At 37.8% G+C, this 19,175-nt stretch overlaps 2 protein-coding genes across 2 annotated transcripts in view; one reads left to right on the forward strand and one right to left on the reverse strand.

The window, feature by feature from the left end:
* Positions 1 to 15,459, reverse strand: part of tshr (thyroid stimulating hormone receptor) — a 133,353-nt gene extending 117,894 nt beyond the window's left edge. The window contains exon 1 of the mRNA XM_079831674.1: positions 15,178 to 15,459. Coding sequence (XP_079687800.1) covers positions 15,178 to 15,341 — 164 coding nt within the window. The 5' untranslated portion in view covers positions 15,342 to 15,459. The remainder of the gene's footprint in view (positions 1 to 15,177) is intronic.
* A 1,277-nt stretch (positions 15,460 to 16,736) lies between these two features.
* cep128 (centrosomal protein 128) overlaps positions 16,737 to 19,175 on the forward strand; it is a 204,356-nt gene continuing 201,917 nt past the window's right edge. The window contains exons 1-4 of the mRNA XM_079831673.1: positions 16,737 to 16,838; positions 17,214 to 17,384; positions 17,481 to 17,567; positions 17,652 to 17,778. Of these exons, the coding sequence (XP_079687799.1) occupies positions 17,232 to 17,384; positions 17,481 to 17,567; positions 17,652 to 17,778 (367 nt within the window). The 5' untranslated portion in view covers positions 16,737 to 16,838; positions 17,214 to 17,231. The remainder of the gene's footprint in view (positions 16,839 to 17,213; positions 17,385 to 17,480; positions 17,568 to 17,651; positions 17,779 to 19,175) is intronic.

The raw sequence follows: 19,175 nt of genomic DNA on the forward strand, positions 1-19,175 counted from the left end.
TTGCTGCCACATACATATTATTTTTTCCACTCAATTATGTCGTATTAACGAGATCTTATGTCATTTTAATGACATCTTTTCTAGTAATAACGAGATCTTATGTCGTAAAAACAAAATATTTTTTCTCCTAATAAGGCCATTTGTTGTATAGTGATGTGTGTATATATGTCTGTATCCACATTAGAGAATGTATTTAGCCCAATGCCTTTGTCACACTTGTTTGAAAAGCAGAGGCAAGCTCAGCGTAAAATAGGCTCATCCGCTGCCTGTATCAGTGGCAGTGCCCATAGCACAAAATTGTTGTAGCCTAATTTATTGATGTAGCCGATAGTTCTTAACAGCCATGGGTAGCAAGTGCCATGGACCGCTCATGATTCGCCTGAGTGGCTTAACTTTAACCTAGTAATGACGGACCCCGGTGCAGCCACAAATATCATAACTATCTATAAGGCCTACTGTAATTAAGACATTCAAGAAATGTATTAAAAAGAAAGACGCTTTCAGCCTTACTCAAAGGCCGCGGAAACAGGCCAGAGGGTTCATTACGCACGTCAATCCATTCCAGGCGTTCTTATTTTGCTCCTTATGTATTAAATATACAGGCAATTAGTTTATGAAACCTTAATCAAAATTAAAATACAATTTATAGAAAACGAAATTCACTTTAAAGAAATTATTTCTGCAAAACAACACTCAATAAAAATCATGTCTGACCCCACTCCATGTCTCCAGACTAGGGCTGTAATCAACCAAAGAAAATCTTGGTCGACTGAAGTCCTGAAATTTTCGACTAAAAATCGACTAAAAATGACGTTAGGAAAAAAAAAAGTTAAATTAATTAGCTGCGCACTGTGCGCAGTACTTGGTAGCCTTGTTGTCTGCATAAATTAATTATAAATAAACATAAAAAACTAGTAGGCTATTTGCAGTATATTAAATCGTTTTTGAGCTGATTATTTTGCACTGAAATGAGTCTGACACACGAGTCTGTCAGCTCTGACAGCGTCGCATCAAGTGCGCCTGCGCAATATCATAGCCTATGACTTCCCAAAATATAGTACTATTGTCAACTAGATATCATCACAAGAACTTTTGAGGAATATGCAACATAATTTAGACAATTGTTTTTGTCATATGTATTATAATAACTGACAGACAGTATAATTTCAGCCGCTCTGTGCAGCTCGAACGTTAGGAGCTCAGCTGAGCTCAGCTTCGCGGCTGAGACACGAATAGACTATTAACTTAAAGCTTTTACTCTTAAACACAAAAGGCACGTCCACTTTAATAAAAAGGGAATATTTATTAAACAAGCCAGATCAAGAGCAGAAAAAAACGCTCTCACAATTAAATAAATAATATAAGTTACAGAAAACTAGCCTTCTTCAATCTGTCTCTCTTCTCCAGTGGGTTGGGCTAATCCAAAAGTGAAAACAATGGGGGTGTTCTGAAGGCAGACTGATACCTGTGAAACAGGGTTGCTCTGAAAACACCCCCATTAGCAATTAGTGTTTTCCACCTGTTGAAATGAACGCGGCGCGGCAAAACTGATGAAATGAACGCGGCAAAACGGACAGTACAGATCCACTTTTGCGGCACGACTGAAGCGTGGTGTTGTGACGCTTCCCCTCATGTGCATGTTGATGGGCGTTCCTCAAGTTTACCGCTATGGGTGTGCGTTTGAGCCAGCGGGAATGAAAAACAAAGGACCGGCGAGAGACTTCTCTTCGCCAGTTGGTTGGGCCAATCCAAAAGAAGTGAAAACAATGGGGGTGTTCTGAAGGCAGACTGATACCTGTGAAACAGGGGTGCTCTGAAAACACCCCCATTAGCAATTAGTGCTTTCCACCTGATGAAATGAACGCGGCGCAGCAAAACTGATGAAATGAACGCGGCAAAAACTAATGAAATGAACGCTGAAAAAAAATCGACCAATCAAAATTTTGGTCGAGCCAGAACGTATCGACCAATAATCGACTAATCGACTGGGAGATTACAGCCCTACTCCAGACATATTGCGCGTCTTATAGCCTATCTTACTCATGCTGCTCACTTTTCATCATCAACATATGGAATTAAAACAATAATATAATAGGCTAATATTTAAACATATAGCCTAACTATGAATCTAAATAGGCTACGTTTTGCATGTAGCCTACTCCACTCCAAACGCTTCAAAAATGTATTTTCTTTATTAAACGCAAAGTTTTTAATTTCAAATTTAATTTCTAAATTCAGTTCATATTTCCAACAAATGAAATTCCGAGCCAAAATAAGTGGTAAAAAAACCCGGCAAAAATAAAAAATATAAAAGAATTTGCGGTCACTTTCGTCGGCATGAGTAAAGGCCAATTTATACTTCTGCGTCGAGTGTACGCCGTAGCTACGCTGTAGGCTGTGTGATGCGTGCGTACCCTACGACGTACCCTGACGCGCACCTCTCCAAAAATGTAACAACGCGTCAATTCTACGCGGACCGCAAGCGCTGTGATTGGTCTGCCAGAACCCCTCCCTCAGGTCAATAATAATAAAAAAAAAATATGCGATAGGAGTGTGAGTGTGTCCAGAAATGGGATGATAGTTTAATCCTTATATCTGCTATATAACACAATATTTTGTAGTGCAGAGATTGTTTATGTTAGTGAATAAATACATAGATCCGCTCTGTATAGTTTATTTATTTTCTCATTAAAACCAAAGATGTTAGTCAGTGATTGTATATCAAGAACAGGGACACATCACAATGGCCCTCATTTATCAAAAGTGCGTACACTACATCTGGCGTACACCCAAAACCACGGTGACTTTGAGATTTATCAATATGGACGTTGGCGTACGGCACACTCAAATCCTACGCCAGCTCAGGAGGTGGTGTACGCACGTTTTGAGTTAGTGCGAAAATGCGCAAAAAACAATTCCTAACACCACAAAACGCACTGACATATGCTATGCTATATTATGACCCACTGTAAAAAACAACAACAACAACATAGTAATTATAAACTTCAGTGTTTATTTTTGTGCAACATGGACTTCAATGTTTAATTTGTGTGACTTTACCAAAGCATTTGATTTGTAGGTATATGTATTCCTCCAGTTGCGAGCCTGTGCGCTTTACCTGACGTTGGTTAGGCCCGGCAGCTGCACGGACTGGGACTGAAAATAATTCAGACTGACAAAATAATAAAAATTACATTCTTCTTCTTTTAAATAATAATAATAATGACATTATTCTTCTAAATAACAATAAGCGTCATTAATAATAAAAATCATAATAATAATAGGAAGAAGAATCTTACAAATTGTCATGCAATTATTAATGTGAATGAATGGTACTCCACATCACATCATCATCACTATTGTACACTCCAATACATGTGACGTGATACGAAATTAAATGCTAATCATTTCAAAACACGTGCTGTAAAATAATGCATTGTGATAAGTAATTTGTCATCCAAACAGCTATTTAAACTGGATTTCCACCGTACACCAATTGTCAATGATGTCTGACTCTGGCTCCTCTTCAGTGCCGAGACGAGCCTCTTTGTGGCGATCTTTATATCTGACCACTTTTTTTTCACCTACAATTAACAAGAAAACTCATACTTAAGTTGATCACTATTGGTCTATATCAAGCAATAAAACATTATTACCTCTGATGGAGTGCGCTTCTCAACCCCCACACTATTAACAGTACTCGTAATTTGGGTCCATATTTTGTTTTTGTGGGCGCCTTTAATCCCACTCTTTAAACTCCCAAATAAAACAATTTCGTTTTTTTCCACTTCCCTGGTGATGGTCTCGATCTCCACGTCGGAGAAGTTTTGCTTCTTTGCCGTATTCCATGTGTCCATGGCGTAAAATGAGGGCGTGGGGGAGGCAGAGACTTGAATATATAGGGCCGTGTTATTCTAATGACGATTGTTTTCCGCCGCGGCATTTATCAAGGGCAGGTATTGCGTACACCTGGATTTCAAAGGTGCGCACAGCTTCATAAATCAGGCGGTGAGAGGAGTGTAAGCATAATCTTACGCCAACATATACGCCCGTTTCTACGCAAGATTGATAAATGAGGGCCAATGGGTGCATTTTGTTTTGTGATTTCAGCGGAATGAATAGTCTCCGCAACAGCAATCGATTGAAGCGCTCGTCTGCACGAGCCACCGATACTGAAAACAGCGGCCATGAGCCCTCTGCATGATTTCAAAAACGCATTTCAGCGCCAGATCGCCTCTTATGTAACTCTACTAATCAACTAGAGATGCTTAATTTGTATTACATACAACAACTCAAGCTGCAAGAAAAGCTGCTATCTGACGGCTGCTGATACTCCGACAATGTAAACAAGCCGCTTTTTCTTCGGCTTTTGCCTTGATACTGTGGGTTACCATCAATATGCCCATGGACACTGCCTCCTAGCGGTCTGCATGTGTAATTGCACATTGACGCAAACAACAACGCAGAAGTATAAATGAAAACCAACACGTAACTTGCGCGAGGATACGGCGTAGGTCCGACGCAGAAGTATAAATCAGCCTTAAGATAGGCTATAAGATGCACAATATGTCTGGAGACATGGAGTGGGGTCAGACATGATTTTTATTGAGTGTTGTTTTGCAGAAATAATTTCTTTAAAGTGAATTTTGTTTTCTATAATTGTATTTTAATCAAGGTTTCATAAACTAATTGCCTGTATATTTAATACATAAGAAGCAAAATAAGAACGCCTGGATTGGATTGACGTGCATAACGAACCCACTGCCCTGTTTCCGCGGCCTTTGAGTAAGGCTGAAAGCGTCTTTCTTTTTAATACATTTCTTGAATGTCTTAATTACAGTAGGCCTTATAGATAGTTATGATATTTGTGGCTGCACCGGGGTCCGTCATTACTAGGGTAAAGTTGCGCCACTCAGGGGAATCATGAGCGGTCCATGGCACTTGCTACCCATGGCTGTTAAGAACTATCGACTACATCAATAAATTAGGCTACAACAATTTCGTGCTAGGGGCACTGCCACTGATACAGGCAGCAGATGTGCCTATTTTACGCTGAGCTTGCTTCTGCTTTTCAAAGAAGTGTGACAAAGGCATTGTGCTAAATACATTCTCTAATGTGGATACAGACATATATACACACACACACATCACTATACAACACATGCCTTTATTAGGAGAAAATATATGTTGTTTTAACAAGAAAAATATGTTGTTTTTACGACATAATATCTCATTATTACGTGAAAAGATGTTGTTAAAACGGCGATTCATGGCGATGTATCGATATTCTGAGCACAGCCCTAGCAAGCACCGCCTTTGCAGAAGAAGATCAACGCCTACTTCATCACTGCCTGTTTAGCCCCGCCCACCGACATGCAATAAAATAGGTAGCCTAAGTAACATAGGCCTATGTGGTGTTAAACCAGATCGAGCTACAAAGCAATAAACATGCCGTTGAGGATACTGCCTGGACTCGACAGTAATGCTACTGTGAGTAACTGTGTTAATTCTAATGTCTGATTGCCTGATCTGAAATGTAATGATTCATGTACAGTCAGATGTTCTTTGTCTGTGTGTCAAACCAGTGACTAAACGTCAACTTGCGTTGTTTCTCTTAGTAGGATGAAAATAATCTGTTATTTAACAGTGATTAAATTCTATAAAGAAAGAGATCAAAGAAAGCTCCCTTTGTAATACTTAGCTATTTCAAATGGAAAGACGTTAGCCAGTCTGTCACAGGGTGTTTTGGTGTTGGTTCATGTTCATTGTTCCTTGTTCATGTTTAAGTTGATCATGTTCACGTTATGTTTGAGTGTGTCATGTTCACTGTCTTGTTTCCTGGTTTTGTCATGTTTCATTGTCATGTGAATCCCATGCCCTCATGTGATCTTGTGTCGTGTCATTGGTTCATTGTTTAATCACTGTTCACAGGTGTCACTTGTCTTGTCATTAGTCTCAGTGTATTTAGCCCTCATGTTTGCCATGTGTCCTCATCTGTTATTGATGTTGTAACCTGCTGTGTAGGTGAGAGTTATGCCTAGCCAAGTCTTTGTTTTGCCATGTCTTGTTCCATGTTTTGAGTTAAGATTTATGTTAAGATTCATATTGAATAAAACTGCACTTGGGTCTACAACTTGTCTCCAGTGGATAACCGTTACAGTCACATCAGTGGGCGTTTACACTGAAGTCTCACAGCAGACACGCCCCTTAAAACAGAGCGTTCAAACCAGAGCGTAAATCAGCATAGGAAAAATGCCTTTTATTTATGAATTATGAAAAAAAAAAAATTCATTGTAGACATGTACCCACCTTAATCCAGTGTTTCTCAAACTTTTTCTGCCATTCCCCACTCTGGAGGTAGTGAAGGGTTCCGAGCCCCACCTGTCCCCAATCGCCCCAACAAAGTTTTTCCAAACTATCAGTATCAGCATTTATGATGGCCGATAAATTAATATTTGACAAAATTATAAAAATGGATGAAACACTGCTCAACCACATTATGAGTGTTGGTGTTTCATAGTTTTAATACATTTTATTTATCAGAACTTTAATATATTTATCAGAACTTTAATATATTATGTTCCTCTGCTCTGTTTTGACCATAATGCAGTTTAAAAATAAACTTGTTTGTTTTATCACATTATTTTAGAGAGGCTGAGGGATCATGAATAACTACAAATAACTAATGTAAGGGAAATCTATATGCGTTTCTGTGTCACAGGGAGTGCAGAATTATTAGGCACGTTGATTTTCGGATCATATTTTTTTTCCAGGCACATTTGACCAATTCCAAACCACAGTAATCCTAATAACTACTATTGATTTAGTATTTAATAATGTATAAGTGATATATAATTGTTCATGAAGGCTGGAAATGAAAATCACCTTATATTCAGGTGTGCAGAATTATTAGGCATGTTTTCTTTTACAGATAAATTGAGCCAAAAAAGAGATTTAACTCAGACTGAAAAGTCAAAAAGTATTAAATGCCCATGAGAAGGATGCAATACTAATGCAATACTAGACATTGCAGTTAAGGCATGACCATTGGACAGTGAAATGCTTGTTGGGTCAGCAGGATCTGACAAAAACAGGTGGTGAAGAAAAGACACCTGTTAACTGCAAAAGAATTAAGAATTAAGGTGAAGAATTAAGGGTGAAACCATCAGGAACCCTTTAGTCTCCAGCGCCACCATTTTCCAAAGCTGCAACCTACCTGGAGTCTCCAGAAGTGCAAGGTGTCAGGATCTCAGAGACTTCAGTTAGGTAAAGAATCCTAAAAAATGACCCCCACTAGATAAGAATCACAAGCTGAAGTGTTGTAAAATACATCATGAAGAAGGTTTTTTTATAGGCTTTATGGACAGATAGGTTGAGAGTGACTCTTGAAGGACCAGCACCACATCCTCTAGTACCACTGTTTGAAGAATTCATCTTCCAGAATCTGGCAGTACGTTTTGGGAGTTCATTTTTAGTCCATCTCTGCAAAACGGACTTCAGGATGGACTAAAATGAACTCCCACATTTAACAGAGTTCAAGTCAAAAGCAACAGATATGAGCTACGTAATATCAGCTCATTTCAAGATCAAAGACCGCAATATGAGAGAGCGACCTGAGCACTGGTAAGAGCATTTAGTCTCATTCGTTTTAATGAAGATGATTGTGTTTTTGAGCATCTAAGACGTAGCCTATTTTCAGTTTCACTTGTGGCCGTTTGCGTGTTGGCTTGCTTTACTCAGCGGTGATGCGTTGCATAGTGCCAGCCCCGCACCACTCTTAACACTATGCGAGCCGTCTTGACAGTCGCGGTGTCATGGTCTCATGTTGTTTCCACCAGCGCAGCACATCTCATCTCAGGTGCACCGAAATAAAAATCCCACAAGTGGGACCGCTCAAAAGGGTAATAAAGATGGGCTCAAAAATGTCCTCCCGTTTGTCGCGCCCCACCTGTCATGTCTCTATTCCCCACCAGTGGGGAGCGCCCGACACTTTGAGTAACGCTGCCTTAATCTAACTATTAACGTTGTGTAGGAGTTTTCGCCACATTTTGTGACAGGACACACACACACACACACACCAGGCAAGTGCAGATGGGAGGGCTTTGGGGGCTCGAGCCCATGCACCTTTTAAAAATTTATCAAAAGTGCCCCTCTCAACAATCATCAATAATATTGTGACAAATAAAACAGAATTTGAATTATAATGAATATAGCAGCACGTAAAAAACAGTAACAAAGCGCTCAAATGTCCCATTTATCTTTTACGTATCTGTCAGTCTGAAATGTTGTTGCCATGGCGTGTTGCTATGGGTGCGCGTCTTGCTTGACTGCTCATTCTGACGCTCCTCTATATTTTTTTCTTTGTGTTGTAATAATTCTGCTCATTGTAAAAGTAAAATACAATAAGTTTGTATCTGTAATCCCAGATTCATAATTATCTGCTTCCCAGCAGGCACACAACGTCATAAGACGTTGATATTTGGTTACATTTTGGTTGTGACGTCAGGTGACCAAAATTCAACGTCTAATGCCAACGTTAATTTGACGTCCAATACCAACGTCAGCGGATGTTGATATTTAGTTGTTTTTAGGTTGTGGTATTAACTAACCGAAATCTAAAGTTAAGCCAACGTCTCAAGCCAACATCATATTGACGTCAGATTCTAACATCATTAGACGTTGATCCTTTGTTGGTTTTAGGTTGTGGTATTAACTAACCAAAATCTAACGTTAAGCCAACATCTCAAGCCAACATCATATTGACATCAGATTCTAACATCATTAGATGATGATCCTTTGTTGGTTTTAGGTTGTGGTATTAACAAACCAAAATCTAACGTTGAACCAACGTCTCAAGCCAACATCATATTGACGTCAGATTCTAACATCATTAGACGTTGATCCTTTGTTGGTTTTAGGTTGTGGTTGTAGACCACCCAAAACTACTAGTGTCGCGGAGCGGGCGTGTTACGGATACGTGGTGTTGTCAGACGCGGCACGCACTAGGCGGATGTTTGTATTGGTGCATTTCTACAGTGAGCTGAAATGACAAGAGTGCACATTTGGTAAATAAATATAAAACAACATTTATTCATCACAAAACTATTTACAACACAACCAAGGAGGCTTTGCTTGAGTTGTTTCTCCGGATTTTGTTGTTTTTAAGAAAAAAAATCCTAATTTTGTCTGTTTAGTATTGTCACCTTTTCCGTTCTACATGGAGCTCACGTGTCCGTTGTTTTTTTTTTGTTTTTTTTGTTTTTTAAATGTAAGGACTCATTTTTTATGTAAGGATTTTTTTCTACTTGCCCAGCCAAAATTTTCACTGGCCCCACTACAAAAAAAAGTTATAAATAAAATAAAATAAAATAAGCCCAGTATTGTTTTTGTTGTTTTTGATCCATGTAACCTTAATAAATAAGGTTATGACTCCAAAAACTACTAGCCTAACTAATGTATATTTTAAATATTGTAATCAGCAATATTACATTCAGTAATAAAATAAGAACAAATAATCAAATTACGAGCAACAGCACAAATCAATAAAGCAGAACAAACATACAAATGATGTAGGCTAATATAGGTCTAAACTAGATTTTCAGGTACACAAATAGTAATCAAATGTAAAATATTACTGCATAGTCTGCATTAAATTAAATATCACTGCATATAAATATAGATGAACCCTTATTAAAAGTTATTCCGTCAAGAGTCGCGGGTGATTTTTTTTTCTGTCTTTTGTTATCTCTACGATATATTTCACTTTCCATGTTATACGGTAGGGGGCGCTATTACACATCTCCTGAACGAGTACAGCATCTCTTGATTAAAATAGGCGAAGAAGAAGCAGCAACGACAACGATTACAGACTGGTGATATCACTGAATTCATAGAGTGAAATATCCTAAACCATTGCTTTTGGTTCCATCTAATAATTGCTCAGTCAGTTGTTTGTTGTTTCTTCTCTTTTTTGTGTACATATTCACAACAGACCTAAGTAAATGTTTAGAGATTTTTAGGTTTTAGATTTTGGAATTGCATGTTATCACTTGAGTTGCCAGAAAATAAAAACCTGGCAATCTGGGTGAGCCCATGACCTTCCATCTAGCACCAGAGTAGAACCAGTGTGACATCTGCATTAGATATGACGAACCTGACAAAAACTATGACAACCGGTTCATAATGTGTTACGTATTATTAATTATTTGGACATTTAAATCCTTTTCTTTTTATATCCACAGGCTGATGACAAATGAGATAATGGCCAGTTTCAATATGAATGTAATGCAAAGTCTGTCCATCGTTGGAGGTTGATGTCAATCTGGTGTTGAGTTTAGAACCCAATGTCAGATTGACGTCAACCTCCAACGTTGGACGGACATTGCATTTTGGTTGAAAATTAAAATCGGGTTTACGCCAGAACCCAATGTCAGCCAGAACCCAATGTCAGATTGACGTCAGAACCCAACGTCAGACTGATGTCAACATCCAATGTTGGACGGACGTTGCAATTTGGTTGAGAATGAATATCGGGTTGATGTCAGAACCCAACGTCAGATTGACGTCAGAACCCAACATCAGACTGATGTCAACTTCCAATGTCAGACTGATGTCAACATCCAACGTTGGACGGACGTTGCAATTTGATTGAAAATGAAAATCGGGTTGACGTCAGAACCCAACGTCAGATTGACATCAACATTCAACGTTGGACGGACGTTGCAATTTGGTTGAAAATGAAAATCGGGTTGACATCAGAACCCAACGTCATATTGACGTCAGAACCAAACGTCAGACTGATGTCAACATCCAACGTTGGACGGATGTTGCATTTTGGTTGAAAATGAAAATCGGGTTGACGTCAGAACCCAACGTCAATCTGATGTTGTGTTCTGACGTCAACCCGATTTTCATTTTCAACCAAAATGCAACGTCTGTCCGACGTTGGAGTCCAACGTCAATCTGACGTCATATTGACGTCCGGTGCCTGCTGGGTTACAACAGCGGTCAGGAACCTCTAGGCTTGCGAGTCAAATGGCCATTCAGTGAACGCCTGTGGCTCAACGGCAGAAAAAAACAATCCAAACAATCACGATTTTGAAACCTTAAACCTTAATTTTCATCAAAAGCTCATTTAATCAAAGCTATTATTCGAAATGTAGGTGGTCAAGAAGGAGGCAAGATGGGCAGTGTCTCTTCAAAAAAAAACCTGAAAGACCCAATATATAATATTACAAAAATATAACAACAGTTTTATTTTGCAGAAACGCTTTACTCTTACTGCAGTGTGCAACAAGTGTCATAGCAGCTGCTGAGCGAACGTCATTACTTCCTTTTCAACACACTCAGATATATCTAATATGATAAACAGAGTTGCGTTACCTCATACTCATGACTGGAAAAGCAGAAGTGGCGCGGGCGACCGTGTCATAATAAAAGTCCCGCCGGCAACTATGCCATAATACCAGTCCCCAAAGTCGGCGCCAGAGCAGATCTACTGTAGGGGCATTGGGTCATCGGCGGGGGGGCACTGTCGTATGAGAAATATTTTGATGCAGTTGCGACATAGTCCAACACAGCAGAAATGCAATAAAAAAGCGAAACACTTATTATTATTATTATTATTATATTAATCAGGCACAGCGCCAGAATTCCAGTTTTGGATGGGCCAGAGCCAGAATTGTGGGTGGGCCTTAAATTAAAAACGTTATCAAATCACTGTTTAACCTAATAAAAATTGCTGACTAATACACTGTTATATTGTCTGTGCTTACATAAGAGATTTTAATAGCTTGATGCTATCTAAATATTTTGTTGCATTGTAAAAAATTCTCGGTGCATAGGACGGACCTGTCCGCGATCGCTCTCCGTGGTTCTGACCAAAGAAGAGCACTTTGGAATCTCCAGGCTGTGCTTTAGCGCATCTCTCTAGAAGGCCAATATATTATTTCCCCCAAATAAAGTTTAGTTTTGCTCGTATAACATGAGCCCGAATATTAAGGAAACGGGAAAACATAGGCGCATGTCAATCCATTCCCGACAATCTTGGTTTGCTTCTTATTTATTAAATATAAAGACAATTAGTTAATTAAAAAATAATGTTATATGCTATTATTTAAACATAGCCTAACTATGAAACTAAATAGACCCTCTCCGACAAAAGCGCCCACGCATTTTTTCCTTTATGACAGCGGAAACAACTCGCACTCCATTATTTTTAGCCATACAGATAAGTGCAAGACATAATTATAACTATAAACTGTCTACTTTTATTTGTGTACACTCACAACACCAACAAAGGCCGTGGACTCAGGGAACAGATTATTTTGCACTCCACTCCAAATGCTGTCTTCATTTAAAAAAAATATTTTGTTTATTAAACGCAAAGTTTTTCATTTAAAAAGCATTTCAAAATTAACTTCATATTTCCAACAAACGAAATTCCGAGCCAAAATAACGAAGTTGTAAAAAAAAACAACAACTTTGAGTTAGCCAACCACCATGCAAATGAAACATTTCGCCCTTCTCTCGCGGTGACTACCCGACAGGGGAATGGTAGCCTAATTAACTAAATGTTCTAAATAAATATGCACATAGCGTAGTAATAATAATAATAAACAAATACACAACTTATAATAAATAAACTCAAATATTCTACAACACATTGCATACTACAATATATACTATAATACCATAAATGACGGAGTAGGCTATTTTAAGTTGTTACACTATGCCTAAGGGGAAAATCCAAACTTCACAGTCTATTTTAATGGCATATCTCGTTATTACAACAAAATTGAAAAGAAAAAAAAAAGAAAAAATTGTGGAAAAAATAATATAGCCTATGATGTGGCAGATGCGCATCACCGTATCGATCATTCCGACGCAGACAGAAGACAACGTGTTCGTTATTAAACTCATTAAAGACAACAGAATTACAGGAATACTGGATTCTAAACTAAGAAATGCCACAATTGATGAAGACCTTGAAGCAGATATGAGGGAGAAACACACAAACACCTCATACGTGCCGCTCAAGTGGCTTTAAGGTGCTTTCCTTACAGCCTTAATGTGTCCAACGCGGTGGCTGGGATACATAAACCTACCAAAATCCGTGGCATAATATTTGGAATGACTTATTGCGAGAGGAAAAAAAAAGTAACATCGTCGCAACATTTAGTCGCAACATCGTTTAATGTAAAGTCATTTCACAATAGTTTTTTATTGAAATTTAGAAAATAATGGCAAAAGTTTTTGCGCAAATCTGTAATGTAAACGCGGCTACTGTTATTAAAAGAATAACCAAAAGGGATATTTTTTGGGCCACACGCCATGGCCTGTGGTAGGAGGGGCATCAATGACCGCTAGGGGGGGCACACGCCCTTGAATGCCCCACCACAGCGCCGACACTGACAGTCCCGCTCTTCAATCGCTCCTGCTGCCTTGCTCAGCTCCACAACACTCGGTCATGCTCTGCTTCATCCTACTGTAATGTTAATAATCGCATCCATGAACATGATTTCTGCCTGAGTCCTATCCTGACTCTTTTCCACCGGCTTTGAGGTAAAGACCAATGTCCCAAGATTCTGCGCTCAAACGTGGAGTCATCAAACTACGCCTTTGTTTTGAACAGGCGACCTCTAGTGGACGGAAAAGTTACATAGTGTAGCTTTAAAAAGTATAAAAATCACTCTTTTTATAAAGGAACACTGTCCAACAGCGACAGCCGCAGGTAAAGTTACAGCGGCTTGCCTGAGCACATTGATTTTAACCTATGTTTTTAACAGACCCACGAAAGTCGTGCTATGATTGGACGTTGGACAGCGTAGCATGGCATGGGGACGTAATGACGTACCATTAATCGATCTATGTTCTTTAACATGTAAAACGGGAACATGAACGGAATATTCTAATAGCAACTCATGTAAACACCTTAATCAGAATATTGTCTTATTCAGAGTAAGGTCAATAATTAGATTACTGCTCTCCATGTAAACGTAGTCATTGAGCAGTCAAGCAAGACACGCAGTCACGCACCATAGCAACACGTCATGGCAACGACATTCCAGACTGAAAGATACGTAAAAGATAAACGGGAATTTGAGCAAATTGTTACTGTTTTGTACGCGCGGTTATATTAATTATAATCCAAATTCTGTTTTATTTGTCACAATATTATTGATGATTGTTTAGAGGGGCACTTTATATACTTTTGATACGAGCCCCCAAAGCCCTCCCCTCTGCACTTGCCTGGTGTGTGTGCCTGGTGTGTGTGTCCTGTCACAAAATGCGGCGAAAACTCATACACGACGTTAATAGTTAGATTAAGGTGTGTACATGTCTACAATGCACTTGGATAATGCGACTAAAATAGGCATACTCCACATGTCTTAATTCGATTTTTGTTTAATTCGAGTATGGCTTTAACCGGATTAAGGTAATTAGAAATCGCTGTTTACATGGTAGTTTCTTAATCAGAGTATGGTCTTAATCAGATTAATATCGGAGTATTGTTGTCCATGTAAACGTACGACGTATGCAGCCTTCAAATACACCCCCCCCCCACACACACAACAACAACCCTAAAAAAACTTTTCAGCATCCCCAAGGCACTTAAAGGCATTTAAAGGATGCAGAAAGCAAGAAAAGTAATTCTATCTCAATTGTCTATTTTAATGTAAACCAAATACATTTACATTATAATGTAACAGTGTAGCTAAAATTGTTTATGTACATTAAATAATTGTATGGTACCAATGTTTTATTAATACAATTGTTCAATAATATTTGAATTGAATTAAAATAACACACTCATGATCATTTAAATAAATGTATTGCATGTGAATAACCTCCGCCAAACCGCCTAAATGACCTCTCAAGCACAAATACAAATAATAACAGGCCTAATTAAATAGCCAAAATGGCAATAACTACTGTACTAACATTTATACAAATAATTTGATACAATGCACTTTATAATATTACATCTATAATTACACTCTTTAACCTTCCCTTTCACCTAACTATACCATGAAACCTGTCCCAGGACCCGTATCCCACCTAGCAGCAAAAGTGTACAACATGAACACAAGGAGTAACGTTAGGCTACCCTAGATACCGAACTTTTGCTACATATAAATCAAGTGACAAATTAATAATAAAATATTGAATACTTACAAGATTTCTGTCGTTGATGGACACGTTGGAATTACATCTATGGCCATGCATGAGACAGTGAAGGCTTTCCATTGGGAACACTCACAACCATAAGGACATGAATTCGGATGTCCAATCACACACACATGTGACAGCATTAGCATGACCAGCGTACGTGTCGTCATGATATAAAGAATTAATTTTCTTCCGCTAGAAAACTGTAGTCTCTCCACTCGGTTTGGATCATTAAATAGTCACAGAAACACCGACGAGCAGTTTAAAAGCTCAAACTTGCTTGAGTGTGAGAGTCAGTAAGTGAGTAAGAGAGCCTGTGAGTGAGGCGGACGGCTGAGGCGCCCTTGCGGTTGCTATAGGAACTGAATAGTTCCATGCTACATAAAAACGTCTTTTACTAATAATTGCGAACAGACCGTATTCACAGCAGCGCTGAGATAGACATCTCTTCAGTTGGTTGTACTAATGTGTCTTTGGATTGTTCTGCTGAATAAACACTGCATATTAATATTTACAAGAACATTCAGTAGATATAAAACTACAGACAACTCAAGCTGTGTAAAATTATAAGTGATCTAGTACGTTAGCTTTATACAGTTTAATTATTCATTATTTAATATATCTGCGATTGTATTCGTCTGAAAGAAGAAAGTCATATAACGTTACACCTAGGATGTCTTGAGGGTGAGTAGCCTAAATCATGGGGTAATTTTTTTTTTTTTAAGCAACACAAATGGCCTAGGCTATGTAGGCTAGTGTAAAGAATTTATTTAATTTGTATACGCCTAGGTAATGATATATTTTATATTTTATTATATTTGTATATTTTAAGTGAGTAAATTATACAGGCCTAAATCTAGAATGACAATTATGGGCTAATTGATAAATGATAATGTAAATGTTTCAAATGTGTCAATTATGTGTAGCAAAATGTGTAAAAAGAACAATAGGCCTACACAAACTTTATGTATGATAAACTGTTGGCAGATCCGAATCTGTTCCCAAAATAATTATTGAATAAAATAATGAATAAATTAATTTATATAGAATATGAATGAATTAAATAATTGTTTCACCGTACTCCAAATTAGTAAAATAGATCAGATATGTTGTATATTCTTACCCACATCATCACCATGCCTCTTTCCAAATTAAGCTGCATTTTCTGAAAGGCTAAACTGTTTTTCCCTCAGTCGCAGAGGTCTGCGCAATCAGGGCCGTGTTTTATTTTTGTACATGTGTTTTATTTTAAACACATTATTAATACAATTTATAATACGCATCATCATAGGCTATACTACTACATATATATATATATATTTATATATATTTATATATATATATATATATATATATATATATATATATATATATATATATATATATATATATATATATATATATATATATATATTTTTTTTTTTTTTTAATATATATATATAATATATACACACACACACACACACACACATACATATAATATAGGGTAATATAATATATTAATTCTGAAACCTAACAGGTTCGGCGCTGGTGGCAAAACTACAACTCCCATGATTCATAGCGTTTGTTGTATTCCTGTTAGGCGGCCAGTTCAAGTTGCCATAGCAGAGGATGTCGGTGCCTTACATTTATCACTTAAGATAACCACCAAACCGCTGGGCACACGGGTAGGGGTTGTTTTATGTACGTTTCTTGTATCTTTACAATTTTGTGATTCGGTATTATATTATACAAACGGATAAGGCTTTGTAACATCTTAGGAAAGAAAGGCTGCAAGCACTAAGCTAACTAGCTTGGTATTTCTACGTCAATTCTGTACCTGGTCGAGTGTTTACAACATCTTTATTTTCATAAAATTGACGATTTAATGGGCTAACGTTAGACCAGTGGCCATCAGTCTAAAACACTAACGTTAATTAATCTGAATACTTTCTCGCCTGGTGTAATAACACTCGTCTACTAGCTAGGCAAACAGATAATGCATGTGTCAGGGTTGGAAAGGTGGTTTCTGATTTCAGTTTAGTGCTGTTGCTTATTTTCAGCCATTGGCTCATGTCAGCATGGACTCCTCCAGTGAATCTAACTCCTATGACAGACCCAGGGGGCATCGGTCGCGGGTCAGAGAGAGCCAAAGGCCTGACAGCAGGTTTCCTAGGGATACACATGTATCAGACATATCAGACAAAATTGACACTTTAGCAAACACTCTACAGGTAAGCTGCCTTCATTCATTGCGTGAATGTCTGCTCTGTTCTGCACAGCTGGGATCACTGGGGTCTTTTGACATTCAAGCTTATGCTTTTGTGCAGGATACAAGCCGAAATCTAAACAAAGTGGATCAGATGTTGGGACAGTATAAGGAACACACAGACGACCAAGCTGAAGCCATGGCGACGGTGACTATTACTACCAAGAGTTGTATGGGATTGTCTCTGATTTCAGATAAGTGTGTTGTTTTAAAAGCTTGTCCTGTGTTCTAGCTGAGGGAGAGCTTAGAGGAGTCCATCCAGCATCTGCAGGGGCAGCGGCTGAGGAGGACCACCAGTGGGTGGAACACCTCCCTTTCCACACTGCACACCAATGACCTAGAAGATGGCAGCGCCTCAGGTACAGCAGAGGCTACAACATTGATTAAATGAGTGAAAACTTCTCTATACATTTATTATTATTTGTAATAGTGTGTTAATGCTAATACATGATGCACAGTATATACTTCCCACTAAAACTACTGGTATCTTTGTCAGGGGCAGACTTAGTGAGTCCCTAAACAATTCCAGGTATAGGGCCCTAATACACCAATTATGTGCACTTTTACTTTTGTACCCCTCTACCCTAATTATACCCCAAGTTCTCGTAAGAACTAAGACTAACAAATTTACACACTCACTAATAAAGCAAATACAAATATAAGGAACACATTTGTAAATAAATAATTATTATGGAATAATAATGTTAAAACTTTAATGCTGATATCATGACCAAACAAAGTATGATACAAAATTAATAGGTTGTGATTTATATAGGCTTCTTTGTATTTGTTGGGACTAGGGCTGGGACGGTTACCGCATTACCGCAATACCGTGGTCACGTGACACCTACCGCGGGTCTGAGACTGTCACCGCCATCACCGCAAAAAAGCCATTGGCCTGCACATGTGTGCATGTGTGTCTAATTCCATGGATTCATTGATTCTAATGACATGGATTGTGTCTAATGACGTGTGTCTTATATGGATGCAAGGATTTCTAAACAAAACTTCATCAAAAGATGGAGCAAATCCAACCTTTCGTGAGTTGGGGAGCGCAATGTTCCATTATAACATTCCATTTGTATTGACTATTAGGCCTATATGCGAGAGTATATATTTAGTCTTGATTTGGTGGTCACTCCAAAGTTTGAAAGGGTTTTAAATCTTCTAAATCAAGTAAAATTACTCAAAATAGTCATTTAAGTCATTTAAGCATGCCAAATTCAACTTTAATCATATAAAATATAATTTCCAAGCAGCAAAATTGTGGCCAGTGAAAATGCTGAGTGGCTAGTACTTTGGAAAACCACTAGCCACAGTGGCTGGTGAGAAAAAAAGTTAATGTCAAGCCCTGTTTGTATGTACAGTGAAAAAAATCTTCTTCCTGAAGCACTTTTTAATTTATTTCCTCAGCATATTAGGTCATATTGTTTATTGTTATGGGCAATATTTGAACAGTGAAAATAATAATAATAAAAGAGTTTTTTAACTTTAATGTCACTAATGCTGATTATTCATTTGAATTTAAATATTTAAAATACTTTCACAGCAAAAATTATGTATGCGATTAATTCAGATTAATTAATCACAGAGTGTGTAATTAATTAGATTAAAATTTTTAATCGATTGACGGCCCTAAAAAAAAAAAAAAAAAAAAAAAAAAATATATATATATATATATATATATATATATATATATATATGTAATATATAAAATATATATATATATATATATATATGTAATATACAATCACGG

Source organism: Gobio gobio (assembly GCF_949357685.1).
Source record: "Gobio gobio genome assembly, chromosome: 12".
NCBI lineage: Eukaryota > Metazoa > Chordata > Actinopteri > Cypriniformes > Gobionidae > Gobio > Gobio gobio.